The sequence below is a fragment of the Solea solea genome, chromosome 12 (assembly GCF_958295425.1).
Source record: "Solea solea chromosome 12, fSolSol10.1, whole genome shotgun sequence".
Classification (NCBI taxonomy): domain Eukaryota; kingdom Metazoa; phylum Chordata; class Actinopteri; order Pleuronectiformes; family Soleidae; genus Solea; species Solea solea.
The window spans coordinates 18353558-18381538 of record NC_081145.1 but is presented as its reverse complement, the minus strand read 5'-3'; the positions used below and the strand labels follow the sequence as shown (position 1 = coordinate 18381538).

The window sequence follows — 27981 nt, the reverse complement described above, 5'->3', positions numbered from 1 at the left end:
ACACTGTGAATGATATTGGTCAGTGTGTCATTGGCAGTGAAGACATACTGACAGGTCACAGTAAAAAAAATAAAATAAAAATAGACATAAATAATCACATCTGAGCTGAGTTCCACTTAACTTGCTCTTCTTGGCTCACTGTCCCGACAGAGCCGTCGTCAGTGCGAGAGCTTTTCCTGCTAGAACATGTCAAAATGACCGCTGTGAGAAAGGTCAGTTAAAGAGACAGAAGACGTCAAACATCTGCTTTTTACTGTCCAGCTGAACTTCCGTAGTGTTGCTTTAACCAACAAAGGCCTGAACCTAAAGCATGGCTTTTAGTTTTGAGTCACTCAAATATCATTTCAATCACTTGTGTTTCATCTTGCAAATGACATCACAGGGACGGGTTGATCAAGAGTTGACCTTTGGAGAGTGAAGTGACCTCTTTTTGACCTACAGTGGCACCAGAAAGACGAGGCGCTTAATAACACTTAATAACACAGCCACCCAGTGGATGAGTGTATAGCAGAAGTGTTTACCTTTGCACTGTAATAAGAATGTTCAGAAACAGCAGAACCAATTATCACGTTTTGTATTCCATGTTGCTTTTCCTTGTCAAAACCTAGTGATCATATATAATATTACCCACAGTGCAACACAGCTAACGTCTCTCATGTCACATTTTCTTTTCTTTTTAATGTTGTGGTTTTCACAGGCAACAATGCTGAAATAAGTGACGTCACCAAAGGCTTTAGTCAGAGACAAAATATATATGTTATCACATAGTCCCCAAGGCCTGTAAATAAACTTAAAGGCATGACATTGTTTAAATAAATATCTATGATGTTGAACAGTGCTGTAGGTTGTGGGGCTCAGGCTAAAGACTCACTGTCAGTGGAGCTACTTCAAGTTAAAACCATTAAGGCCATAAAGCGGTGAGATCTCAACATCTGCTGTTTTCAATCTTACCTAAAAAAATAATAATAATTACATTAAACTGACAAGTATCATCATTCTCATCACAATAAGTGCTCCTCACCAGCAAACAAAAATGTAAAAAACTTTCATTATTTTTTACTTTACTTTAATGATGCAGAAGGCTGTCAGTTATATTAGAAGCCATGTTAATTCAGGGAGTTTGATGATATAACATATATATATATTTTGCCACATTATAAAACATTAAGTGATAAGAGACAAACGCACTGGTTTTGCCAAACGTTTGATTGAAAAAATATTTAAAATAATTGTGATTGTTCGGCCCCAATTTTAAATATGAGCAAGTGAGATCAAATCTAAATCTTAATCTTAATCTTAATCTTAATGTTTTGTGGGGTAAAACAGGCTGTACTGCATCCTGAACAGATACTCATGTCTTACTGTAGTATCTAGCACCATCTTAGCCTTTTTCTAGGCATGTTTTTTTTTTCTTTTCTTTTTTTAAAGAACAGCATCGATACGATTCATGTCCTCTTGGCTGTGATGTTGACACAAATGTCTCCTTCATTACTTTAAGGTTTCAGTCTCCAGCAACAAAAGAAATAACTTAAGTTCACAGGTCATCTAGGGTACTATCTCTTTATTGAGTGCATGTCAGCAGTTCTTCCTGCCTTTGTTGTGACGGTCATGTGATGAGAAACCAGGCTGGGTTTTTTTTTTTTTTTTTTGTTTTTTTTGTAGTGACGGAGAAGCAACTAAAACTGTCATCTCATGGCTCCAACAGCTTGGAGACAAATGTCCAGTTCAAACAGACACACCATCCATCAATGCTGAAGACAATCTGGTGAGAGCATAAATGCAGTTCATGAGCCTGGTGCACACCGGGTGTACAGCCAGGCTGCAAGGCTGTTTCAGAGTAAAGTCCGAGCAACATATCGGAGAAGCCCTCCATTCTGGAAAAGGATAACGTCCATCTCTGTGTCAAACTGTGCGGTGACCACAAACGACTTCCCCTGACTGGTCTGCAGGAAAACAGACACAAGAAGGTAATGTAACGTGTGATACAACTCATAAAGAAAGTGCGGAATTAAGCTGCTGTCCTAACATGAACACTGGAGAATATCTGGAGAATTGGGTCTAGAGCTGGATTATCAGGATTAAAGAAGTCTTTGAACCGGTCAATATCAAAGGTTATGTTTTGTTGAAGTTAATTATGGTTTAAAAAAATCTTTATGGACAGAAAACAATAAGCACTTGCCCACAAAAACAGACAAATCGTAACAGCTGTGTGAGGGCAATAATACATCAGTGCTGTGTTTTTTCTGTCCCTTAAAGGCCAAAACTCAAATACATCAGCTTTAATATAGCTTAATATTCTTCATCAAACAGTGAACAGTACAGTTGATTAGGAAAATACATCTGTGAGTATCATTCTATTTCTTCTTGACCTGCCTGTACAGTCCATAAGAAAAATAAATATTAATGTTTATTGGCACCTACATTAGAAACATTAATTATGTTATTCTATTTAGTCACTAAATAATTTTAGGTCCTGGGCACACGTTATATACATTAAAAAAAACATTAAAATCAGAAGGGAAAGTGTTTCTGGCCGTTTGTGTGTGTTGGCTGCCTGCTGCTTACCTTGACAGTGAGCTGCTGCCTCAGACTCAGGCTCTCTGGCAGGGTGATGTTGAACCTCTCCTTCCCACTGAGCTCCAGCGAGTCTGCGTTCTCACCAGGCAGGAACTCGAGCGGCATGATGCCCATTCCCACCAGCTGGTTCTTGTGCAACTTCTCAAAGCTCTCAGCGATGACTGCACGTACCCCCTGTGTACCCCAGAGAAGCGGGTCACTCACACGCACAAATGAGGAAGTAAAGTAACCGAGAGCTCACTGAATTTGTCAATGTGCCAGCAAGGGTCATATAAACAGTTAGGAAAAGTTAAAGGCCTCCGCCCTCTGGCCATCACAGAACATCTATTTTCATTGAGGGCATACATGTCAACTAATGAGAGCATCCACACAAGTGAACCACGCAGCTCTTCTTGGAAATAGACCTCTTGCCTATTTTGCACATGTGCCTCCCACAGCAAGAGACAGTAAAATGATCTTTCACCACACAGGAACACAACACACCCTGTTGCTATCTCAGTTCCCTAAATCCATACTTTTTTTAAACAAAGCTTAACTGTGAAATTTGTGCAGATTTATGGCTTCATGTGGAAGAGTCCTGGTATTTAGTTGAGTACAGAAGAGAATTTAGTGTGTAGTACTCGTGCAGTACCCACACCCTGTTCTCTTACATTCCTTATCCAAACACGGCCAAAGTTGGTAACTTTTCCACTCCACACTTGTATATGTATTGCATTTTTTGAATTGTGGACCCTAGGAACAGTAGCAGTGCTTTAGGGTAGAGCTAATAGGATCCTAATAAATAAATAAGCTCTTCCGTGCTGCAGCCACCACACACTGCACACACATTCAGTGTGGACTCTGTGTGAGTTACACAGAAAATGTATTCATTTCATACATTAAGAAGAAGTTATACAAATACATAAGTTGAATCAGGGCTTACATTCAGTCAGGTTTTTATGGTTTATGGCTGTCTTCTGTCTGGTCAGTGTGTCGTGTCTATTGTAGCTTACCAACAGGTATGGTCCTTTAGCGACCCAGTCCCTGGAGTTTCCAGAGCCGTAATCTTTGCCTGCCAGGATGATGAGGGGAATACCGTCTCTCTGATAGCGTTCTGATGCCTCGAAAACATCCAGCTGAGCAGGTGACAGGAAGGTGACGGGTTAACAGCAGCAGGTCTTAGTAAACAGTTTGCTGAGTTGTCCTAAACCATTCAACAGTGTTGGATACACATGCTGCTTTAAGGTCAAATTCCATCGCTGCAACAGCTACCACAGCAGCAGAGTCTCTAACAAATGCATTTTTTTATTGCATTCTTACTGTCTGATTTGAAGGAATGTGCAAAGTCTTCGGGCCTGATTTGCCAATGAATCGATTTTGGAGTTTGATGCTGGCGAACGTGCCTCTGGTCATCACTGCGTCATTCCCTCTACGTGCACCGTAGGAGTTAAACTCCCGTGGTGTCAGACTGAGGGGAAATATTCAAAGAGAAACACAAAAATATTTGAATGTGGCCTCTGATAAACCAAAGCAACAGTGAGAGAGTGAGAATGACAGGTTAAATAAAGAACATTTAACTCTAGTGAAGTTAGTAAATGTCTGTGTCTAAAACTGACCGTTTGCTGAGCAGGTACTTGGCAGCTGCGCTGGCCCTGGCGATGCTGCCCGCTGGTGAGATGTGGTCTGTGGTCACTTTGTCCCCAAGGAAGAGTAAGGCATGAGCGCCCTCTATCGAGTGAGGGGGAGGAACCTCTTTAGTCTGAGATGAAAGACAAGCAGACGATTTAGTGTTAATGACTAAACCCACTGATGGTTTTATTCTAATGTAATGCTGACAAAGGCAGTGTTACAGTGTTATCAACACTGGAAACCAGCACACACCCTCTGTGACCTACAGACTTACCAACTTGCTAAAAAAACAGGGTGAGCGGATATATGTGGATTTGTGATCCCACGGGAAAAGTACAGACTCCGGACAATCAATTTTGTTCCAAAATGTGTTTCCTTTCTGTAATAAAGCACAACAACAACTGTCAACACTGATTCACTTCACCTGAGTAAAACCACAAACCAGAAGCAAAGTTAAGACTGACGCCTAACCTCCATCCTGCCCTGGAGATCCTTAAAAATGGCAGAGATGACCATGTCCTCCTCAGTCTGTTGGACCTCCTCCCTGGATGGCCAAACATCTCGAAGATACACCTCCTTTCCCTCTGATGTTACCCCTGCATCAGCAAAAGGTAGTCCAATGTAAATAACAATCAACATCAAAACTCAACTGTTTTGTTAAATAAGAATATGTAGCATTTTACTGAAAAGCAAAGGACAGATTAATCCAAAAATAATCCCTGTAAATCATCTTTAATGAGCTATTGCATTTCTGGGTGGCAATGTTTGGCCAGTAGTTTACATCCTCAAACCATAAAAAGCAAGTAGGACAGGACATGGCATCAAAGAAAAGCTAGTTTAGTGAAGTTAAACACTGAGTAGACAAAAGCTGTTAAAAGCCAGGGAGAATCTGGAGTTGCTTAAACCCAGAACCGTTACTATTAATAACTGTTCTGACAAACTAACCAGGGAGGTCTGTGGAGCGGAGTTTGAGCTTTGAACCGTACAAGCCACCACTTGACCAACCTGTTTACATGGCCACCTATGAAAAGGCGTTACAGACATAGTTTCACAGCGTGCACACAGCCAGTGCGGCCCAGGTATTAGTAAGTTTATTGTTGAAGACTCTGTGCTTGTGGTAGTTAGTGGAGGGGGAGGAAAAGACAACTTTATCTCTGCTGTGTTTACATACTTCTGCCCACTATTCATGCATACTCAGCCTTTAAGAAAACAAAGACTAAAGAAATGTTTCAAGTTCCATGGTTTTCCATCAGAATTAATAAATGTGTAATAAATTGTACATATACCTGAAGAACTGGGTAACAAATTTGTTCATACCATAAACGAGCTGTTCTTCTTTGACCTTTTCTATGGCTGAACAACACGTCTGAACGAGTCTCTAAATCACTACACACTCGCTATAATCAGCCAAACTCCCAAAATCCCCAAATTAACCTCAGCCTTAAAGCAGTAGCTTAACACAGCTTCTGTTTTCTTTACCTAAAGGCTCTTTCTCAAAGTCAGCGTCCACAGTGCCCGCAATAGCATAAGCCACCACCAGGGGAGGGGAGGCTAGGTAGTTGGCCCGCACGCAGTCACATAGGCGACCTTCAAAGTGCCTGTTGCCAGATAACACCCCGCAGGCCACAAGGTCCCCCTGAAACAAAGCATGTTGGTCAGGATTCTATTTGTTGTCAAACAAATACAAGTGACAAATACAAGTTTTAATTTGATGTCAAAATAAAAAGCAGAATCAAGAATTGTGAAAATCTTACCTGTTTGATTGCATCCATGACGGCATCTGGTAACGGTGCTGTGTTTCCTACACAAGTGGCACAACCATAACCTATCACCTCAAACCTGTGAAGGAAAGGAAAAGCAAGAAGACGTGTAAAGAAATCAGGTCATTTAGACGTCACAACGTTTTCACACACTAAACCATAATTACAAAAAGTAAAGGTAATTAGCATGTGATAACATGTCAATAGCAGAGCTCAGCTATTTTAGACCTATGATTGAGTCACTGTGCGCACTTACTTACCCCAGCTGACTTAAGTAAGGCAGGACTCCACTTATACTGAGGTATTGAGTGACCATGCCACTTCCAGGAGCCAAGCTGGTTCGGATGTAAGGTTTGACTACAAGCCCGGCCTCTACTGCCTTTTTGGCCAGTAGACCTGAAGAGGATCACAAATACTGCTGTTACACAAATATGCACAAGTGGACGACAGATATGATAAATATTAAGTATATATTTGACATCTAAACAAATAAAAGTATGAGTAAATATGTTTAGTGTAAACGAGAAGATAAAGCCTGTCACCTGCAGTCAGCATGACAGATGGGTTGCAGTTGTTGGTGCAGCTGATGACAGCAGCGATGACCACTGAGCCATGGCCCAGCTGATACTCCTGACCAGAGTGCAGGAAAGGCACCCGAGCCGCCTGCTTCTCCTTAGAGATGTGAAAGCCTTTAAAACCCACCTGCAAGAACACCAAAGGGAGGAAATATATTTCAGTCTAAACAACGCATCCTTAATCTGTGTGGTAAAGTCAAAAAAGGAAACATTTATATAAAGATTTCTTCTTTTTTTTACCTTCTCATTGAGGCAACTTTGAAAGTCTACTTTCATGCTGCTGACTGCCACTCTATCCTGAGGCCTTTTTGGCCCACTCACATAGGGCACCATGGCACTCAGGTTGATTTCAATCACCTGCACAAAAAAAATGCTTTTAATTTTGCTTTATTACACAAACCAGGGACCTTTACGGCTTTTCTGGCATCAAAGGAAAACTTATTTTAATCTAACAAAACCCGCCTATTAAGGCACGTAGCTGCTAATAAATATCAGTAATATTATTACATCAATTGTCAGGCATCGCAGCTCAGGATCACATGTTAAACTCACCTCAGAAAACTGGAGGTCATCGGAGGGGTCTTCAAAGCTTCTGAAAAGTTTTACAGCCTTCATGTATTTCTCCAGCAATTCAACATTTTCCTGGGTAAAATCTGAAAAAAATAACAATCAACCTCTCAGTTTAAATCTAGAATGCAGTGATGGTATCACCTTAACTATTTGAACATTTAGCAGAAAACAACTGGTGAAAAATCAAGAAATCCAACAGTAACTATGTTGATAAAATGCAGTGTACTGTTTTGTTACAGTGAAGAAAAAATCTTACTTGTCTTTTTAAAGTGCTTAAGTGTGACTTGGTCTATGGGAAAAAAGCTGATGGTGGCGTTGTACTCTGGGCACATGTTGGCGATGGTGGTTCGGTCAGGGGCTGAAAGCTGAGAGACCCCAGGTCCAAAAAACTCTACAAATTTTCCAGCGATCCCAGCTTGCCGCAAGTGCTGGAAAATTAAGGCACGGTGTTACAGGGTACAAATTATTACTCACACAAGGCAAGGATAAATGTTTTGCCAGTAATAATGCTGGTACATTTTAGATTTTTGTCACACTGTTGTTACAGTTCACTTGACATTTTGGGTAGATGAAACCATCTCTGAACTGAACCACTCTGGACAGTCACCTTAAAATGTAGTAATTTACCTGTGGTTCTTCTTCTTTATCAACATATTGGGGAAATTCAAACCTACAAACTATTCATTATGAATGTATCTGCAAAATATCCACTGACAAATTGTTTTCCAACAAGACTCACTGTGGTAATGTGTTAGCTTATATGTCATTTCACTCTTTCAGTTCTTACAATTTGTAACCTTATATTTTGCCTCCAAGCAAAGGTTTCTTTCGTACATTTTAAAGGTACCGGGAGTTTTAGAGGTTTATTCCTTGTAACACACACGGGGCAGCAGAGCCGTGTTACCTTTGTGATGCCAAGTACGATGTCTATGGATGTGGTTAGGGGGTTGATGGAGCCCACTAGTTTACAGCCAACCACCTGAGGGAGAGTCAGAGACACTGGCTGGCCCAACATCACAGCTTCTGACTCAATTCCCCCAACACCTGAAATAGCAAAGCAGAAGTAAATCAACAGAAAAGTGCTTATATAGCAAGCTCTTCCGTCATTTTATTCCAGATTTCTCTACAAAGAGAAACAGAGTGGATATTGTGTTGGAGTTGAAGCTCATAACTGTTTAAAAACAATTACTTTCACTAAAGTTACTGAAATGCAGCCAAGAGAGAAAATGCACCTCCTTGATCAACCTCTTTTTGATTATTGTCCACGTTTGATGAACTCGATTTGAAAATGGTGCCAAATACAAAAAGGCAGTTGGACGTGCATGAGGAAACACGCTGCCACCAAGTAAACCAATCACAGCTGTTGTAGTCTGCATCATTGTGATGCATATACATTTCTAAGGAGGTGCATATCTATAACCAGGGTCTGTAGCTACTCAGAGAGCAGCACGAAGGAATGATGTGTAACCATAAATCAGTCTTATAAACTATCAAATGTAAATATATATTACAGTTCTTCAGTGGGTTGACATTCACAACAAAAATATTTGTAATAGTAATAGTTTTACCCCAGCCCAGGATGCCCAGGCCATTGATCATGGTGGTGTGAGAGTCAGTTCCCACCACACTGTCAGGGTAGATGAAACCATCTCTGAGCTGAACCACTCTGGACAGATACTCTAGGTTCACCTGGTGGACTGCTCCGACATCTGGTGGAACCACATTCACATTCTTGAATGCTTTAGAGCACCACTGTTCAGCAGACAGAGGGAAAAGCAACAGAAAAAATAATTAACTTTGTGCCTCATTCAAGGTAGAAATCACAAGGAAACTGCTTTCAGGTTCTTTCTTCTTTACGTTTTTATTTCCTTTTATGGGATTGTTTTTAATTCCACTGGTTTTATATTGTGCCATTTTCCTTCTTTTATGTTTGCACCTTATACTGTATGTCTGATTATGTATGCTAATGGGTCTAGAAGCCTTGTTTGACGTCAAGACAAATTTCCCAATGAAGACAATAAGTATATATTTATCTATCTATCGAGAAATGCAGTTTTGTAAAAGAACACATCACATTTCTCTCCTCCAACTGTCTACCACAATGAAATGAAAACTCTTTATGCTACCTTAAAGAACTGAAGCCTCTCTTTGTTTCTGACCAGCTCCATTTCCTGATTCTTCAGAGCAGTTTCGGGTCTGCAGAAAATAAAGAACAAATCAACAGTGAAACACACTGAAGGTTTGGCTACACGTCAAGTGATATAAACAGTACATGCCTCATTCTGAAATTGCTAAAACAGACCCTGATTATCAAGTGAACAATCTAATTTTTAGAAACATGGAATGCAAAACAAGGAAAAACAAGTTGCATAGTTTCTTCACCTAATCACACAAATGCCCTCAAACAATGAAGAAAACAAACAGAAAATAATTTGGTACAGCTCACATTCTACACACCTTTACAGACATTTAACAGTTTGAACTTTTCAATGCATTTAACACAGTTAACATCTACACTGCACATTCAAAGCCTCTCCATACTCCAGAACTTACTCAGACACAGGCTTCAGGTGGAAAGGGCAAAGCAGAGGTGTGTTCTCTATCTGCTGGACGGAAGCTGGAGTTTGACCGGTGGCGGATGGAAGGTCGTTGCAGGCAGGTTTACTACATGTGCCCCGTTGGCCTCCACACTGTGATCCTCCTCTGGACGGGAGCCTTGAAGGAGTGGAACGAGAAGGACCATGACCCTGGTTTGGAGCGTCCCCTCCACCAGGGTTTGGAGCATTCTGTATGGCACTATGGACAAAAATGTAAAAGAGAAAGACTAATCAAGCAAATGAATATTCTTAGTTAGATCAAACATTTAAACTCACTTCATGCTTGAAAGGCAAACACACCATTTGCTATAATCGATCTGTAATGAGTGATCTACTATGAGGTCTGTGGGGCACTTAGGGTTGACCAGGCTAGGGTCCATGCCATGTTTGGCAACAGCATCCCTCATGGCTGCCAGGTCCACCATGGCAGGAATACCACTGACAAAGAAATTATAGGGGCAGACAGATTAAATCTTAGTCATGTCATTTCTTTGACAATCACATATCACACTGACTGCCTGAAACCTGTTACTCGGCCTCTTTAAACTCACGTGAAGTCCTGGAGAAGGACTCTTGCTGGAGAGAATGGCACCTCAGTTTTATTCTGTTGCTGCTGCCAGTCCAATATGTTCTCCACATCTTCTGTTTTTGTGTAAAAGCCATCACAGTTACGAATCGCTGCCTCAAGTAAGACACGGATGGACAGAGGCAGCTTGTCTGCTCAGAGAAAACAAAACAGAGGCAGTGATGGTTACAAAAAAAATTATTTAAACTTCATTGTCCATCTTTGTCCTTTGTAAATGACAGTTACCACGTGGTGATGTATAAAAATTGCCTTTGTGTAATAAACTGACAGGATTCTACTATACAGTGTCCTAAAAACACACTGCATCCTGGAGTACAATAAATACAGCATATTAAATATCTGGGAAGAAGAAAAAACTCTGTGGCCTTCAGATGGTCTAAACTCACCATATCGTGGATCATTTAACTTTTGTGGACTGAAGAACTTGATCGTGCCATCTTTCAGAGTGTCGATTAGATGTTTATATGGGTGCTCTGCAGGGGGGAAAACAAACATTTACCAAAAAAGCTGACCCAAATCAGTCCTGAGTTACAAGATCAAAAAATATATAGACAAGACCGATTTAAATGTGCATGTTTGTGATTTGGACCATCAGACACTTTAAACATTTACATTAGTGGGTGTTTTCTCAAAATGTGGCAGCTCAAGCAAGTATACAGAAGACCCCATGCAGGAACTGAATGACAGCATAAAGCTGTCTGTACAAGTCAAACACATCATCCATGCAACTGGCATATTACATGATTTGAGAAGATTTGGCTAAAGTTTCAGTTAAATAAAATTACAAATGGTCTATTTGTGAGGATAGCCAGAACAATAGATTGGTAAGTGTTAACTCAACGATTGTAGTTTTGAATTAAAAGCTGAATGTTCATTAATTCTGGTTAGGGGCTGTTTAATGTTGGTGCATTTCTCCTTTAAAGACTTGCTCTAAAAACGAATCTGAACAAATGCAGAGCCCCTATAGACACTGTCATCTTTCATTTGTTTGCTAGTCTCTAAACTGGAACTCATTACGCAACTCAGGCTCTCAAGTTACTGGCTTTTGTGGTTGTAACAAATCATAGAAAGTGAGGCAGAGAAAACACTGGACTAGGCCTGACATTATGTATTTAAGATAATGCAAGCTGTACAGTTTTGATTTCTTAAATCCTTAATGTGTATCCTTGAGAACAATCCTGTAACTGCAATCAAAGATGAAGATAATCGCTCTCACAGTGACATGGGAAAATATAAACGAAATGATATAGCCAGTTGAGATAATTCCACTTTAAACAAATGTGATAATAAATCAATCTAAGACTTTTTTATTTCTTTTCTTTCTTTTTTTAAACAATGCCACTTCGGATGGGTCATTGCACCATTTTTTCTTTATCTAGGCTGCTGAACACAAAGGCAATTAACGTAATACTGTACAAAGCAAAAACAAAACAAACATTTTAGCATTTGTTGAATAAATCTGTAAAAAATATCAGGCTAATACAAAACAGGCAGGATAGCAACCAAAACACAGTGTGGATCACTAGATCATGTGGAGATACATCTTCTCGTTTCACTGATAAAACAGCAGAGTAAATAATACAGTATGTGTGAGGTGATTTTCTATAAAATAAAAAGACAGGAGAGGGAAAATCAAAGCAATGCTGTTATTTCGTGGTCATACATGTTTCTGATGTTACAGCAGCACATATACCATTACCATATCACATGTACAAAAGGTATGATATACATAAGACATAGCTATATAGACCCTTTCATATTGTACAACAATTGTCATATACATGCATATAGTAGAATAACATGTGTAAATAAATATAAATGCGCGACCCTCGTGCGGAGGGTAAAGCGGTAGAAAATGGATGGATGGGTGGATGAAGATATGAATCGAACATACTCCACCGCTTGACATCGAAGACGAAAAAAAATATTGGAATAAGATCCTAAATCTTCACATTACAGCTATAAAGAGCAACATAATCGTATGTGATCTAATTAACAATGAATACCCATGTTGTAATGTTAAACTGATTTGATGTAAGTGCAGATGACAATAATAACAATAGAGTCGAACACCCTCAAACATGAGTCCTGGTAAAAAAAAAAAAAAAAAAAAAAAAAAGGGTACCGGGGACCGAGCCTGCTAATGCTGCTAACGCTGCTCTTATCGCGAAACACACTCGCCTCTTATCGTCCTCTTAGCCGGCCGTATTGAGGAGATAAAGGAGAAACGCGAGGTACTAAACATGTATTTTCAGCTTAGCTGTATTGTAATTACATCATTCTTGGAGTAATTATATCTTCATTCTAATTTCAAGTTATTGGCTGGCTGTAGAGTAACGCTAACGAAGCTATCAACCGTTAGCTTTTAAGTCTGCTTGTTTAATGCCCGCGCAGCTAATGCAACGTCAGGTAAAAGCAAACGACAACAGTCCCCTGACGCCGAGTGTTGATTTCTGACTGTGCGTGGTACGATACAGATCGGAGAACATCTTAGAAAGGTGAGTTTAACAGAAGAACACTATTTACCTTCGACTGGGGAAGTGAGCGCCATGATGACTCTTGAAATCAACACGACCCGTCCTCGCGACAGCACGGCGAAACCCCGAATCGACCAATCACAGTGCAGGGATTCGAAACCACGCCCACTCGCCAATTACTATCAAAATGAAAATCAGAATAGGCTTTGTTGGTAAAGTATGTTGGTACATACAAGGAATTTGACTTAAGTATCCATTGTTGCGGGTATTTACACACACACACACAACCTGTATAAATTACAAATAATGGCACAGAAAGGTGCAAGAGTACTGAAATGAGTGAGGTACAGGTGGCTGAAATACATAATACAAGACCCTGATACAGTTCAATTACATGCACACATACACAGTGTTGTGAATGTGGTAATGGATTGTTCAACAACACATTAACATTCAACAAAACATCAGATCATCAAATGGACTCTCATTTACCATAAAACCAATTTTTTGTAGATGAAAATAAATCAATAGTTAAATCTTGCACAATACTTGATTTTGAATCAACCATATATCTACTTTTTGCCGATGAACACTGATTGGTAGCTAAATGATGCAGTGTGATTGTTTTGATTCCGCCACAATTATCACAGAAAGACCCTGGAAAGGCCAACCCTGGATCACACAAGTCAATGTAGGCTTGTGCATAAATAGGTATAGGATGCTAGATATTATTGGTGAATAAATAATGTTGTAGATTATTATTATTAATATACTGTGTATAAATACTTAAGTGCATTCTGTAAGCTAATAATGTCACATGGACACTGATGGGGGACTCTGCTGATCAATATTTAGTACTGAAATGTTGCATTTTTGTTTTGTTTACCTATACACTATATGGTTAAACTATACATTAATGTTGGTTGTTGTTAAAAAGTATTGTTTGTGTCTCTCTTTATCTTTATTGCAAAAATGGATACAGTACAGACGTGATCAAAGAAACATACTGCATAAGTGAACAAACAAACAGAGCACAAACAGGAGAAATAAAACTTTGCCAGGGTAGCTAATAAGTTATTCAAAAGAGAAAGAAAAAGAGGACCAAACATTGATAGTCTTAATGCCTTTTTGTTGTTAGAGCCAGAGATCAAAGAAATATAGTGCACAACTTCATGGGTAAAAGGGACAAAATTAGTTTTTGACCATTGAATTTACATTTATGAATATGAAATTTTGCCAATAGAATTAATAAATGTATAATGAAGTACATATTCTCTCTATTTTGAGTTCTATAAAAGCAAAATACCACATTCTCCCATAATAAGACAAAGTCTTTATAAATATGGTCAATGATGAATCTGCTGAAGTTTTGCCAAGATGATCTGGTGTGTGAACAATACCAAAAGAGGTGTAAAACAGCTTCTGGGTGGTCTTCACAAAAAGAACAGTTTGTATTTATGTCTCTTTTAAATTTAGTCAGATAATGATTAGCAGGGTAATATCGGTGAATTATTTTGAACGATACTTCTTTGTTTCCTTGTTTACTATCATGTATTTGTTAGGAATCAACCAAACTTTTTCCAATCAATGTAGTTTACAAATCTGTTCTAATAAAATACAACATTTGGAATAGAAACTATTTCTTTCTGAAACAGGGCATGAATGTTCTTATTATTTCAAGGAAGTTTAGAAAAACAGATCTTTCCAACAGGTGATTCAGCCACAGCGGGGAGGGAGACAGGAGTGGGTGGAGTTCTGCCAGTATCTCTAAAAAGCATTATCGTGCCTGGAATGGCATCAAATATGATTGCAAATTCTTGAGGCGTAACTGGAATATTATCTGTTAAAAGAAACTCTCTATAAGAGAAAAGTCGCCCCTCTCAACAGCAGAATTTGATTCTGTAGCCAGTTCTCAAAAAAAGTGACTTGTTTTTATATAAAATATCTCTGTTATTCCAAATCAGATACCTTTGAGGTGAGAAATGGTGTTTATAAATGAGAGACCATGCTAAGAGGACCTGCTCCATGTTAAAATTGGACAGTTTAACAGGGAGTTTGGCCACATTGTAATTGCAGTTCAAAATAAAGCTCAGACCACCAAAGTGAGTTTGGAATACAGTTCCAAAAAGACAGGGTTTTCGAGGAAATGCTTGGCCCAATTTATCTTAAAAGTATTGTTTAGTGTATTAAAGTCCAAAAAGTTGGGCCCACCAGATTCATAATTATTCATAACAACACTCTTTCTGACATAATGTGTGGTTCCAATGTGTCTCTTGCGTGGGGTCCTGAATGCATCATCGTCATCACAGCAAACACCCCCGGTTTGAAGTTTGTATCTGTAGGTATTACCATACAGTTGACAGTTGTTACTTGTTCATTGGTCACGCGCTTTGCTTTTCCGATGCCTACGTTTTGCGTCTGGTCGTGAACGCACCATTGAGGTCAAACCTCTGCCAAGGTAAATAACAAAGCGCGAGGCCAAGAGAAAACAACGCTCACGTGACGTTATTTGCATCCGAGTAAAGATTGTGTTTTTAAAAAAGTGATACCACTCAGCTGCTGAGGACCACCCCGCCCTAACCTTTAACATTCGACGGTGTCTGTTCTTCGCAGCAGTAATGTACGGAAGTTGTGACCCTCAGCAGAGCTGATCGTTTGAGTTCCACAGAGCAGCCCGGCATAGCTTCTGATGGTGGTGAACCGGAGCCACATATCTAATAAAGGGTACGTTTAAGGTCGGTTTTCACGTTAATTGTGCAGATGTATGTCCCACACTGTAAATATGCTAGCTAGCTAGCTCAAGCAGTGTGACCACCACACGTGTTTCCTCTATGTCCTCTGTGAAACACGGGTTACAACGGTGGATGAGCTGATGAGACACTGATATCAAACAATCGGTATAACAAGGACACTTAAAGGGTTTGTGTTGCTGTCGAACATTCTGGCCTTCACTCTACTGTGGTCACGTTAGCCTACATCAGAGTTGGCCTAAGTTAATATTGTGCTCGTTTATACGAGGTGTTACGGTACGGGTGCTCGCGGCAGACAAGAGGAACGAAGCAAACCGGGATGTTTACAATATGTCAACACATTTTCAGTTTGTCAATGGAAATTATACTTTGTAACACAGTATAGTATTTGGAAAAGGGCTATAGACTTCATTAGTTTCCTATGTAGTACTGCAACACATTTGGGGGAAAAAACCTAATTTATAAAGTATGAAAAGGTATGTTTTTTTTTTCTAAACAGATCAATTTAATCAACAGGAGACAAGTGAGGTCTGTAGTGGTTTTGGTAGCTGCAGACATGTCACTTTCATGTTCCGGCAGGCTGACAGCATGTGACTTTAACTATGAAATGAAGCAAGATTATCACTGATCAGGAAATGGTACCAAAACTCCCTACTTTCTCAGGCCTTTCTCAGGCAATTGATCTATTTATTTAATTGTTTTAGTTCTATTCTGTTACTTTGATGTCATCTTAGGACCAAACCTCGTAGCAATGAATAAATAAATATGTCTACATCTTTAGCTTTAATGGGCTGAATGTTCTTGTTTACAGGTATGGTGGCTGTTGGATGGTTGATAACTGTGGACTCGTGGCTCTAGGGGCACAGCAACATGCAGCAGAAAGGTCCGATCCAAATTATAGAATGGGAGGACCTGGACAAAAAGAAGTTCTACTCCCTTGGTGTTTTCATGACTTTAACCACCCGGGCAACGGTCTACCCGGCAAGCCTCATCCGCACTCGACTCCAGGTGCAGAAAGGAAAGGCCCTTTACTCTGGCACCTTTGATGCTTTCTGCAAGATCCTGCGGTCAGAGGGTGTGGGGGGCTTGTACCGTGGATTTATGATCAATACCTTCACTCTAATCTCTGGACAGGCTTATATCACGACCTATGAACTGGTGCGGAAGTATGTGTCCCAGTACACGCCCAGCAACACAGTGAAGTCATTGGTGGCTGGAGGAGCAGCATCCTTAGTGGCACAGACCATCACTGTGCCCATAGACGTGGTGTCCCAGCAGCTGATGATGCAAGGACAAGGGGAACATCTAACTCGCTTCAAGGTCAAACCCAAGATGATGCTCGCTACAACAAAGCGCAAACCCACTTTCGGCCAAACGCGAGACATTACTGTGCAAATATTCGCGGCCGATGGATTCAGGGGATTTTACAGGGGCTATGTTGCATCACTGCTTACATATATTCCCAACAGTGCACTGTGGTGGCCTTTTTATCATTTTTATGCAGGTAAATCAATGCCTTCATAGAGGTGTCTACTGTGGACTTAAGTATAGATCTGCACTTTTTCTGGCATAATATTATTATAAAATGAAATTGTATAAAAACACTTTGGCCTTACTGTTTTAAATTCTTTTATATTTCACAGAACAGCTGTCTTTGCTGGCACCGAGTGCGTGCCCCCATCTGATTCTACAGGCATTGGCAGGACCAATGGCAGCAGCAACTGCCTCAACCATCACCAACCCCATGGATGTTGTTCGAGCAAGAGTACAGGTAACATATGCACTAAACTGTTTAGATTCTGCTGGTCAAATATAGGTTCAGATGTCACTTGCTGGCGTGAGCTGAAAGTAGCGAAGGAATACTTGACCAGGTCCTGTTACTGTTGGACTAGCAAGTATAAATAGCTTGCTTGTTATCTGTATCTAGTGCGTTTTAATTAATCAATCAAACTTTATTTATAGAGCACATTTTATCAATAAATAAAAATAATAAGGCCAATACGGCTGGGAATGGAAGAACCAGAGCGGGAACACCATCACAGGGAGCTATTTGCATTTGGCGGCGGCTGCCACCCCCAGGGCACTGCAGGGGGCGCAACCCAACCTCAGGGGTGGCAAACAGCCAAACACCGCCACACCATTTTAAATCTAAAACAAGATAAAGGGGGGACATAAGTTGAAAGCCAAATTTAAAAAGGTTCTCTGTATTCTCTGCAGTTCTCAGGTTCATGGTCCCATAAACAACACAAACTAAAGCACTGTCGTTTTTTTGTTTTATTTCTCAAGATATTGGGAACGAAAAAAAGGACAAAGTAATCATACTACTACTGTACCTGATCTGAATACATGTTTGTACATTAGAAGTCATGTTTCAGGGAGTGCTGGTATCACTGGCTTGTCAACAAGTGCTCATGTTACCAAACAATGACCGTTATAACAAACAATACTGTTGACCACCTGTGGGGGAGAGCAAATTCTACTTTGTGTTACTTAAAAACAGCAGGTGACGTAAACACCAGCATCATAATTTCTGTTTTTAAGCTGTTTTCACTTTCCTTCTTTTTTTTCAAATAATTATGATTTTAACACCTCCTGTGGTTTACTGCAGGTGGAGGGACGATCGTCTGTTATTGAGACGTTTAAGCAGCTGCTGGCAGAGGAGGGGGTCTATGGGATGACCAAGGGGCTGTCAGCCCGCATCATTTCTTCCATGCCCACGTCGGTGCTTATTGTAGTGGGATACGAGACTCTGAAGAGACTGAGCCTACGTGCTGATCTGGTCGAGTCACGACACTGGTGAAAGGCCACATGGGATCAGATCAAGCTTGCACCAGGCTTCACCTCAGGAGATAAAGACCCATATCTGATTTCATTCCCATGGTAACTGGTCTACTATGCAGATGCTACCACAGGCCTTTCAGACTGTAATATTATAATCCATATATATGGTGATGTTTGTCTTTAAGTGGTTTTGAGAGTTGTACAACCTGGTGGTGTGGAATATTTTTTCAAAACTATTAATGTGAAATCTTGACTTTGACTCATAACTAAATTCACAATTAAAACAAAAACCCTTTCTTACAACTTAAACCTCTGAAAAGTTTGTTAGTTGCCTCTTAAATGGGAGTAGCTCATCAGTGCTCCTTTATTGCATATTTTAAAAGCAAGGTACAAGTGTTTTTAGATCCATCAAGTTTAGTCTTTCACTGTGCACCAGGCAGCCTCTGCTGCTTGTGACTTTTTGTAAAATGGAGCCACTGATATATGGGCATTGAAGGAGGGTATGTATTTTTAGACCATTGGTAGTAAAGTTTGCCTAATGAGATTTCAATATGCCAAAATGCAGATGGCTTGTTTTTACCTTAATTAGCACAAGAAAGCAGGAGGCAGTGTGAGATGTGCGAATGCATTCAGTGCTTTGTTTAGGCCTAAATGATAAGATGTTTAATTACAACGCCATTATATCGCATGAAAGAGGTTCGTGTGAAACTCGATCTAGATTTCTGTAAGTATCTTTAAAGTATGCTTCTGTTTATTTACAGGAGAAATGGTACATTTGTTGATGTAGAGCTTTGTGAAACCAGGCCACAGTGTTGTGTACTTTGACGTTAAGTCTGTGTTTGATGTCACATTTGCAGTTTGTGAAGTCAGTGGTATGGATTTAGCAAAGAGCAGCTTGATGGAAAAAAAAAAAGATGCTGCTGCAGAAGACATGATCATAAATGTTACAGACTTTTAGACATCAGCAGAAAAGTGGGGATTCAGAATTTTCCTCATCACACCCGCTAATGTGGGTGTGAATTATTTATGCTGGTTGACTGAGGGTTCACATCTGTTACTTTTTGGTTACGGGATGAAATGTTTAACTTTAGTGAACTTTAGATGTTGCCTTCACATTTCTCTATACTATTCAATGTGAGTCAGTGTGGCTGCCATTCAACTGTTCCTGCCAAATAACTTTTTTTTCACTACACTGTAAACTTAAATGGTTTGGTTTGCAAACGTTTAACATGTACAACAGTGTTTAAATGAATTAACTCATCACTCCTTTAAAAGTTCTGAAAAGCAAATCACATGCACCATTTTCTTGTGCAACAAATGAGGTATTTGTGAATATTTGATTAAGAGTAATAAAGGATTCTGAATCAAAGTAGTTGTAGACAAGTATCATCTATACATCATGTGTACATGAACGCTTCAGCAGCATCAAGATATTTTGAGGCTACAGTACACCTGGTTGGCCACTGGGTGGAGCATAAGATCATACTTCATCTGTCTTAGACCTGAGTCTGTCGTTTTCAGGCTCATAACAATTAAATTGAATCTGTTCTACTTATGAACAGTACGATTAGTCTATATCGTAGTAATATAGTAATATTTCCAAATTATAATAGATGGTAGATCTACTGAAACATTTACTTTCTTAAATATGCAATGATACATACAGAACAGTTACAAACTAAGGAGTGAATGCAAGTATATTTATATTTATGTATATTTTAAAAAGATTTACTTTAGTTCGCTGACTCAAATACTTTTCAAGCACTAAAACAACAGAAACCTTAGTACAAAAAACCCTTTTATTTGACCATAGTTGGCCAGTGCAAAATAATCCATGACATGTACAGTTTGTTCCCGCAACCACCCCCACCCCCCACCCCCACCCCCTACCCCAAATTTCTACTTCCTGAATGGAGCAAACGGCTCTCAGGATCCACGTCCTTCATCACATGGGACAGTCGTAGATGTGGATGGCGCGGTCGTCTCCAGCTGAGATGATCTTGGAACCGGTGCTGTTGTACTTTACACTCCACACCTGAAGACGGACAAGAGAAGGACAGACGAGATTTACAAAGAGTATGTGCAACTGGTGAACAATACAAAGTACTTTGACATGAATTTTTTGACACAATGACATCTGTACAACTCTTCCACCAACTGAAACCCGGTCGAACAATATATTCTTCGTGATCATCGTTTCTAAACTGGAAATTATGTTGTATCAGTCTCTAACTCGCCAAACTGTTTACAATTCTTCACATTTTCAAGGTTTTCTAATCAAACATAGGAGGTAAAATCTGATGTATTCCTCAGTCCTCAAATAGTCTTGAACGTCTTGGGCTTGATTGCAACAGTTAAAGCTGCTGATTATGTTTAAGTTACACAGTAAGACTCAAAGTTATACACAGGCTATCCTATTACAGGTCAGAGTGCCATCAAATTCTCTCCATATGTTCTACTTCTTTATACTGCTCAGACGCCACTGTGATGTCAGTGTCTCCAGCTGATACATTTTCTCATGTTAAACTTTGAATGCAACACAGTCAGTAAAGAGTAGAAGGGTCGTTGTTGTCACCTGATCTTGATGGTCGAAGAAAGTGTTAATACATGCTCTAGAGCTGGCGTCCCAAATCTTTACACTCTTATCAGACGAGCTGAAGGAAACAAAAAGAGAAGAATTGACATGTTTTTTTTATTGTGACTTAAATGTATTTATAGTGACTAAATGCCATTGAATGTACAGTAAATTTCACAATGTGTACTCTAATACCTACCTTTTTGCAGCACTTCACTAAATGAATTGTTAAGTTGCGGATATGAAGAAATTGTGTTTCAGCTTCTTTCAGCTGTGCTCTCAGCTAGAAATGTTGATTTACCTTGAGACAAAGTGTGTGTCATCTGGAGAGAACGCAACACTGAGAACCCATGACCCGTGTCCACTCAGTGTACCAGCCAGGTTGGCGTGCTGCCTGCAAAACACAATCAACAAATTTGTTAGAGAAAACAAAATGTATCTTTTCATACTGCATTTATGCCCTACTTGGCACATAGACTAATGCACCCTTGCCTTCTTCTGTAGAATATCCTTTTAAATCAAAATAATCTAAAGTAGAAGAATTAACATATTTCATTTTATATTTAATTATTGTACTGCTTATTATATTCCTATTTTGCATGTGTCACTAGTCTTACAACTGAGGTTTTTTTTTGGCTGCTGTACCAAGTGAATTTACCTGGAGTGGGATCAATAAAAATCAATTATCCAATGAATTACTGAATCCAATCTGATGCCAGGAGTAAAAATGAGCCACCAGCTCAACTCACACGTCATATATCTTAATGTATCCGTCATCTGAGGCTGTGACCAGGAGCTGGGAGTCTGGGGAGAATGTGAGGGATCTGATGGGCATAGCATGACCTGGAAGAGAGAAAACGAGACAGTACAGTCATCACGTGTGTCTGATCTCTACTGCTTTCAATGATGTAACTTGATTTTTCATCCTTCTGATTTTGACTTTGCCATGTGAGTATGTGTTTCAGGCTAATTTCCATTGTGTACGATACAGGGAGAGTAAATCCTTTCACAGAGTCTGCTATGTCTCTACAGAGAGATTAAAAACACTGGTAATGAAAATAATCAAAAGCAGGAGCACCTTTTTATCTTTTATTACCTAAATAATAAATATTTATCAAAAAATGTACCTTCCAGTGTGTGGAGCAGCTTTCCAGTGGCAATGTCAAAGATGTTGATGATTCCATCAATAGCTCCACTGGCCAAATATTTTCCATCAGGACTCTGAAGACCAAATCAGAATAATTCCATTAAATTACTAAAATGAATTTAACTTCCAGACAAGCCAATAAAAGGATTTACTGGACAAGAAAGAGTGAAAACAAATGAGAACATTGATGTAGATGAATAACTGTGAATCAATGGCCAAAGACAAAAGGACAGTTTCTGGTTCCTTACATAAGCTATACTCAAGATGAATTTTCCTCGAGTGTCCAGGGAATATTCCTTCTTGCCACTTTCCACACCAAAGATGTTGACTTTGCCAAGATGGCTTCCTGTGGCGATGTGTTTGGAGTCTGGAGAGAAGGCAACTGTCCACGCATCAACTGAAGAGGAAGGCAGAAAGATGAAGAGAGGATTTAACTAACAACACTTATTTCCTCAGTTTGCTCTACAAAAAAAAAAAAGAAGCAATTAAGGCTATGATTCACTTTTCCTCAGTTGTCATTTTTAACAGCACATCTACACATGAAACCCTAACCAAAATTCTCACGTCATCTCACGTGCTGTGATGACTGTTAATACATTAAGGAATATTATTTTAAGTAAATCCACTCATTGACAACATGGGTTTAATATTAATAGATCTCATGTCTGAAAAATCCAAACATTCCAGAGTACACCATGCACAAAAGGAGCAATAAAATATATGCAATCCACTGAACTTTACTTGGTGAAATGGAGTATCACTAATGAAAGGTGACACGGCAATCGGAGGAATAAGAACTCATGCTGCTCATGATACACAGCGACACACACACACAATGGGGTTCATGAAAGGTGAGAGTAAAAATGAAACTTGCATGTTGAGCTACACACAGCAGAATAGATAAGGTTAATTTTATTACAAAAATGGATGACAATTCAAATGATATACAGCAAAAATAATACTGAATGAAAATGTAACACAGGCACGAAATTAAGGTAAATTAGGTAAGAATTATCAGATGAGTAAATCAGAAAATACTGAAAGTGTCAACATCAGAAAATACTGAAAGCGGACATTCTGACTATAGGTGGAAGTGTGAAAGTCAGCCATCAGGCTAAAATAATCAATGGGTCATTTAAAATTATGAATATTAGAAAGTAAATTACTAAAACATAAATAACAGATGTTTGAAGGACACAGATGAAGATTCTTAATCAAGAATCATCAGCTCAAGTCAGACACCTGTCAGATAAATTTCCTAATCACAAAGCTATCCTAACATTCAATGATAAATTATATTATATGTTCTTTTTTTTATAAACAATAATACTAAACATATCAATAATCCTCTGAGGCCAAGTCTTACCTGGTCCTGCGTCCATAGATTTGATCTGTTTCCCAGAATCCAGGTCCCACAGACGGATATGAGCATCGAGGGAGCTGGAGGCAGCGATGGCTCCGTTGGGACTGATGTCCACAGACACCACACCCAGCTGGTGTCCCTCCAGAGTCCACTGCAGCTCCAGCTTCTCATCTGACCTGCATTTACACCGTGACACAGAGTTTATTCAGCCTTAAGTCAAAACAACTTTATTTCGACAATACATTTAAGAAGGATTTCTAAAAAAAGCTGGGATCCATATCAAGAAACTTCACTTTTGAAAATGAATTATAAAAGTCCACCTGTTTAGCATTTATGAGCAGTGCATAAAGGTTTCATTACTGATTTACAGCACATTGTGTATGTGTCAATTCAATTCAAAAGAAGAAAGCAGACAAATAAAAAATGACAGTAAAGAATATAAACTATATAAGCAACTGTTGTTGTTAGTATTAATGAGAAGCAGTGTTAAAAAGATAAACACACCATTTCCAGACTTTCACCATGTCATCTAGTGAGCCAGTGACGATAGTTTCCGACCCATCTGCCTCACTTTTACCCCACGCTGCCGTCCAGATGGCATCATCGTGTGCTAAGACAAAAAACAAACCCATGTTACAAACTGTATAAGAGCAAAGGGTGTTTGATGACAGAAAATAATGGGTTGATAAGAAAAGGGTCTAAAGCATTTAGTATCTGGTATCATTCCCAGGAAATGCCAAAAATCCATGTGTTTATCAGTATGACTTTCTCAACATGAAGATGCACAGGTTAAGACACAAACCAAGCCCCAAAAAACTGTTTTTGCATATTCTACATTGAAAACAGCTCATACTGTTATCTTTATATTGTGAGTTGCGCATAATGTTGACTGTATGTCTATTATATATGTTATTTATCAAAGCTTTTGCTTGCATTTGGTTTCTGTTCATATTTCTGCTATCCTTTGCCCTTTTCCCAGAGGGAAATCTGTCTTGGACACCAGTGCCACTTAGGGTGACATCCAGTTTAATAACAACATACTTGACTCATAAAAACAGTAGCAATTGAGGTGCTGAGTGTATTCAAATATAATAAAAAAAAAACATTCAGAATTTCTAAAACATAAAACCAAAGATCATAACAAATAGACAAGATGAAAATAACTATAAAATAATTTCACAAGTTTCATAAAATAACCATAAGTTCATGAATAAAAAAAAAATAGTTTTGTATAATAAAATGTTAGAATAGTCAGAATTTGTGATTTCATCTGAGTCAGAACAACGTTTTTCTGTAATGTTACTTACCATGCTCTTGTTTGAAAAGGATGCTGTACTGAAAATACAAACACAAAGCCAAAGTTAATCTCTTAATACAGACAAACACAAGGGCAACAAAATCAAGGTCGGCACAGGATAGAGACTTTGAAACTTACTTGAGTGCTCATTGTTTTTGGTCCAAGAGTAAGACGGTTCAACCTAAAAGCAACATGAACGGTTACAGTTTATTTATTAGTATCAGATGGAAGACACGTTTAAACGAAATGATGCAACTTGGGCTGGAGAGGCTGAATGTTAAATGTTAAATTAACTGCAAATGTAATTTTCATCCAAACTACTATACGAGTTGAATCACGGCGGCTAACGGCGGCTAGCTGCGGCTAGCTCCGACCAGTAGCGCTGCAACCGGTTCCAGCTTTAACGCCAGACTCTGGTTTTCGTAAACCAACCGTCCTATGGGAGCTGATATGAACATTATGTATTATAACATTAATCGCTTGTACGTACCTCCAATTCTTTTAAAAGAAAGTGTTTAATTTCAAGAGCTCAGCGATTCTACATGTGAAACGCCATGACAACATTCAACGTAACTTCCGCTTTTCTTCTTCGCTAGTTTAAAAGTGATTCCGATATCATTTACGAGGTACACTACTGCCACCAGCGGAAATGGAGGGATAACAATAATCGTATTAGTAATAAGTATTATTATGATTTTACGCCTAACCCTTATTATTATTAATAAGAATAGCAATAACAATAATTATGATGCTTATTATTATTGTTTGAATATATATATACACACTCACACATCTGTGTATGACAATTGATATATAGTACTGTCTATGGTGCACATGGGGAAGTAGAAGATAAGCAGAAAAAACATGATATGAATATTTTGACATTTGCTGCAGCAGCAGTCTGAATTCAAAATAAAGTTTGGGTTTTAAATAACTCCTGAAGTGAAGTTTGCAGTTGACGTTTGCTGCAGAGAGAAAGTATGTCATCATGCATTTCTTGACAGCTCAGGAGCTGAGTGAAAAAGATGAGAGATGACCTGTTAAAACTGCATCTTTGTGTTTGGGTGTGAGGGAGAGTTTATGTTCTATGTTTCCAAATGAGTTGCCAAAGTTATCCACTAGCTCATGTTAATTTAGGTTCCAAAATCTCAAAATCTCAGCCAAAGGTTTAACCTTGTTAGGACAGAAAGTCCTCAAAAAACAGTACATCAGAAAAACCACACTCCACAAAACCCATGAAATCACATTTCATGGTATTTAGAACTGGCAGATATTTGACATTTTTGTCACAAGTGTCCACATTTAAAAACACTTTTCTTCAATTAAATGTTAAAATAGTTCAGAAGACTCTAAGGATTGTGAAAATAACTGGGAACAAATGAAGGATAGAGCCTTGAAATACAACTCTCTTCTCCCTAATAATGATGTAACTGGCAGAAATTTTGAACCACAGAAACAAACTGAAATGCAGCTGGAGACAGCAGGAAGGACATTTTAAGAGTGTTTCTTTTAATGTACTGTACTAATGCTTCATATGAAGCACCGGATGCAACTGATCAAACATTATCAGGCAAGTCTCTCCTTATTTTGGAGGAACTTCTATATAGCAAATATGTCATCAGATGCCTTTTTATTCAAATTTATTCTGAACAAATGCATCAACAACAAACGTTGATTTGTGAAGTTGCATGCTGTTGCAGCAGAATCAGCATCATTCCCTGCCTTTCCCAGAATGTCTGAGAGCCTATGCAGCCTTCAGTTAGCTTGAATCAAAACTTGAAACATGTGATGTTATAAAAATAAAGCTGACCTGACTCCTGATATGAATATTAAAGGCTCATTCTGAGGTCATGAAAAACAACAATTCATTCAATCGGGGGGTTGTACACATAAAAATAAATAAGCATTCATATTTTATGTTCCATCTCTGCCAAAAATGAAAATATCTTCACCTACATTTTACACACTGCACTTTTAAGTTCACCTATGTATCATCTATAAGCATATGACCGTTTCAAAATTACACACATGTTTAATGTCTGAAATCCATGGCACTTGTACTTTCCCTGTTAGTGCTGCGGGCAACAGTTACACTAATGGATATAATAATGATGCTGCTATTTTTAAGCCGAGTGATTCATTCATGTTTTCATGGAAATATTATGAACCTAATGACATTTCATTAGCAGCAGCATGGAAGAAATGCATGGTTAATGTTGTCATTATCTTTGACTGAAAAAAAGTAAATCTGTATTCTTGCCTCAAGGCATATGTCCTTACAATATCAGAGAATTATTACAGTAAGGAAAATAGAATAGTTTCTCACTGTGGAATGTTTAGATATCAGCTAAACTCTTAAGCTACTCAGTGCTTCTGTATCTTTACGGAAAAAAAAGATGGAAAGTGGAAAATGAATGCAGATGTCTTTAAAGCATCAGCTCCTTAGGGATTTTTAAATGACCAGGCTTGCTTGATTGGGAGATTTACTCTTGGCACATGTCAATGGAAATGAAACCGACTAATCTAAAAAGCAGACACTTTCACTTGAAGCTGAGGTGTCTGTTTCTAAGAAGTTCTGAGTCATTTAAACCCTTGAGTTGAAAGTATTTTTGATCAAACCGCAGCACTTAGAATTGAGAAGTGTAAAATTGCAACGCACATGAGAATATTTACAGGGAAGAACTTTAATTAGGTGATGATACATGCAAACAATAATGAAGAAGATGGAAGGAGTATTTTGAGGAGCAGATGAATGAGGAAAAAATGAGAAGACAGATGAAGGGGAAGAGGAAGTGCACAGGATTAGTAAGGAGGACGTGAGGGCAGCTCTGAAGATGATGAAGAGTGGAAAGGCAGTTGGTTCCAAACCAGTGGAGGTATGGAGATGTTTGGGAGAGAAAGCAGTGGAGTTTTAGACCAGATTGTTTAACATAAAAAGTTGTTTTATCCATGTTTTATTGCAGAAAGGCGCCTTATATGTTATAAAATATTATTATTACAATCTTGGAGAGCGTGAAAATGCCAGAGGAGTGGAGAAGAAGTGGTATAAACTTCAAGAACAAGGGTGACGTGCAGAACTGTAAAAGAAAAAAAAAAGAATACCACAGATGTGATGATTGCTTTGAGAGTGTTGATGGAGAAGTAAAGAGAAGGAGAAGAAGGAGTTGCACCGTGTCTTTGTGGATCTGGAGAAAGCTTATGATCGGGTGCCAAGAGAGGAACTGCGGTACTGTGTGAGGAAGTGGCAGAGAAGTATGTGAAGGTGGTGCAGGACATGCATGAGGACAGTGAGACAGTGGTGAGGTGTGAAGTTGGAGT

The 27981-nt window shown here is 39.0% G+C and overlaps 3 protein-coding genes across 5 annotated transcripts; 1 reads left to right on the top strand and 2 right to left on the bottom strand.

The window, feature by feature from the left end:
* Nucleotides 1-658: 658 nt before the first annotated feature.
* On the bottom strand, nt 659-12902 carry ireb2 (iron-responsive element binding protein 2). Its single transcript, XM_058645385.1, has 22 exons — nt 12800-12902; nt 10660-10746; nt 10239-10404; nt 9988-10125; nt 9644-9886; nt 9217-9286; nt 8659-8842; nt 7995-8134; nt 7347-7518; nt 7073-7173; nt 6761-6877; nt 6488-6647; nt 6206-6341; nt 5940-6024; nt 5665-5821; nt 4657-4781; nt 4460-4564; nt 4173-4315; nt 3877-4024; nt 3570-3692; nt 2566-2751; nt 659-1943 (listed from the first exon to the last, which is right to left on the bottom strand). The coding sequence occupies exons 1-22, from the start codon at nt 12822-12824 to the stop codon at nt 1833-1835; spliced, it is 2922 nt and encodes a 973-aa protein (XP_058501368.1). The 5' UTR covers nt 12825-12902; the 3' UTR covers nt 659-1832.
* A 2185-nt stretch (nt 12903-15087) lies between these two features.
* slc25a44a (solute carrier family 25 member 44a) lies at nt 15088-19650 on the top strand. Of its 3 annotated transcripts, XM_058646226.1 has the most exons (5): nt 15088-15208; nt 15364-15474; nt 16312-17004; nt 17144-17271; nt 18109-19650. In XM_058646226.1, exons 3-5 carry the CDS (start codon nt 16371-16373, stop codon nt 18298-18300), a joined length of 954 nt encoding a protein of 317 aa, XP_058502209.1. In that variant the 5' UTR covers nt 15088-15208; nt 15364-15474; nt 16312-16370; the 3' UTR covers nt 18301-19650. The 3 variants fall into 3 exon arrangements, with proteins under 3 accessions (XP_058502209.1, XP_058502208.1, XP_058502210.1); XM_058646225.1 differs by lacking the exon at nt 15088-15208 and having other exon boundaries at nt 15215-15474; XM_058646227.1 differs by lacking the exon at nt 15088-15208 and having other exon boundaries at nt 15215-15485.
* Nucleotides 19651-20158: 508 nt separating this feature from the next.
* Nucleotides 20159-25252, bottom strand: skic8 (SKI8 subunit of superkiller complex). The gene is made up of 11 exons (XM_058646229.1): nt 25154-25252; nt 24802-24844; nt 24674-24701; nt 23871-23976; nt 23370-23542; nt 22252-22400; nt 21984-22077; nt 21606-21699; nt 21158-21250; nt 20857-20935; nt 20159-20316 (listed from the first exon to the last, which is right to left on the bottom strand). The coding sequence occupies exons 2-11, from the start codon at nt 24811-24813 to the stop codon at nt 20227-20229; spliced, it is 918 nt and encodes a 305-aa protein (XP_058502212.1). The 5' UTR covers nt 24814-24844; nt 25154-25252; the 3' UTR covers nt 20159-20226.
* Nucleotides 25253-27981: the final 2729 nt, after the last annotated feature.

Coding starts and splice junctions, on each gene's coding strand:
- slc25a44a (XM_058646226.1), top strand. CDS start 16,371: ATGCAGCAGAAAGGTCCGATCCAAATTATAGAATGGGAGGACCTGGAC. Junction 17,005..17,143: donor TTTTTATCATTTTTATGCAG/GTAAATCAATGC, acceptor TATATTTCACAG/AACAGCTGTCTTTGCTGGCA. Junction 17,272..18,108: donor TTGTTCGAGCAAGAGTACAG/GTAACATATGCA, acceptor GGTTTACTGCAG/GTGGAGGGACGATCGTCTGT.
- ireb2 (XM_058645385.1), bottom strand. CDS start 12,824: ATGGCGCTCACTTCCCCAGTCGAAG. Junction 10,747..12,799: donor GCTCACTTCCCCAGTCGAAG/GTAAATAGTGTT, acceptor TCCCCCCTGCAG/AGCACCCATATAAACATCTA. Junction 4,316..4,459: donor CCTGTTTTTTTAGCAAGTTG/GTAAGTCTGTAG, acceptor CTTTCATCTCAG/ACTAAAGAGGTTCCTCCCCC.
- skic8 (XM_058646229.1), bottom strand. Junction 21,700..21,983: donor GCTGCTCCACACACTGGAAG/GTACATTTTTTG, acceptor TCTCTCTTCCAG/GTCATGCTATGCCCATCAGA. Junction 21,251..21,605: donor TACATTAAGATATATGACGT/GTGAGTTGAGCT, acceptor TGTGTTTTGCAG/GCAGCACGCCAACCTGGCTG.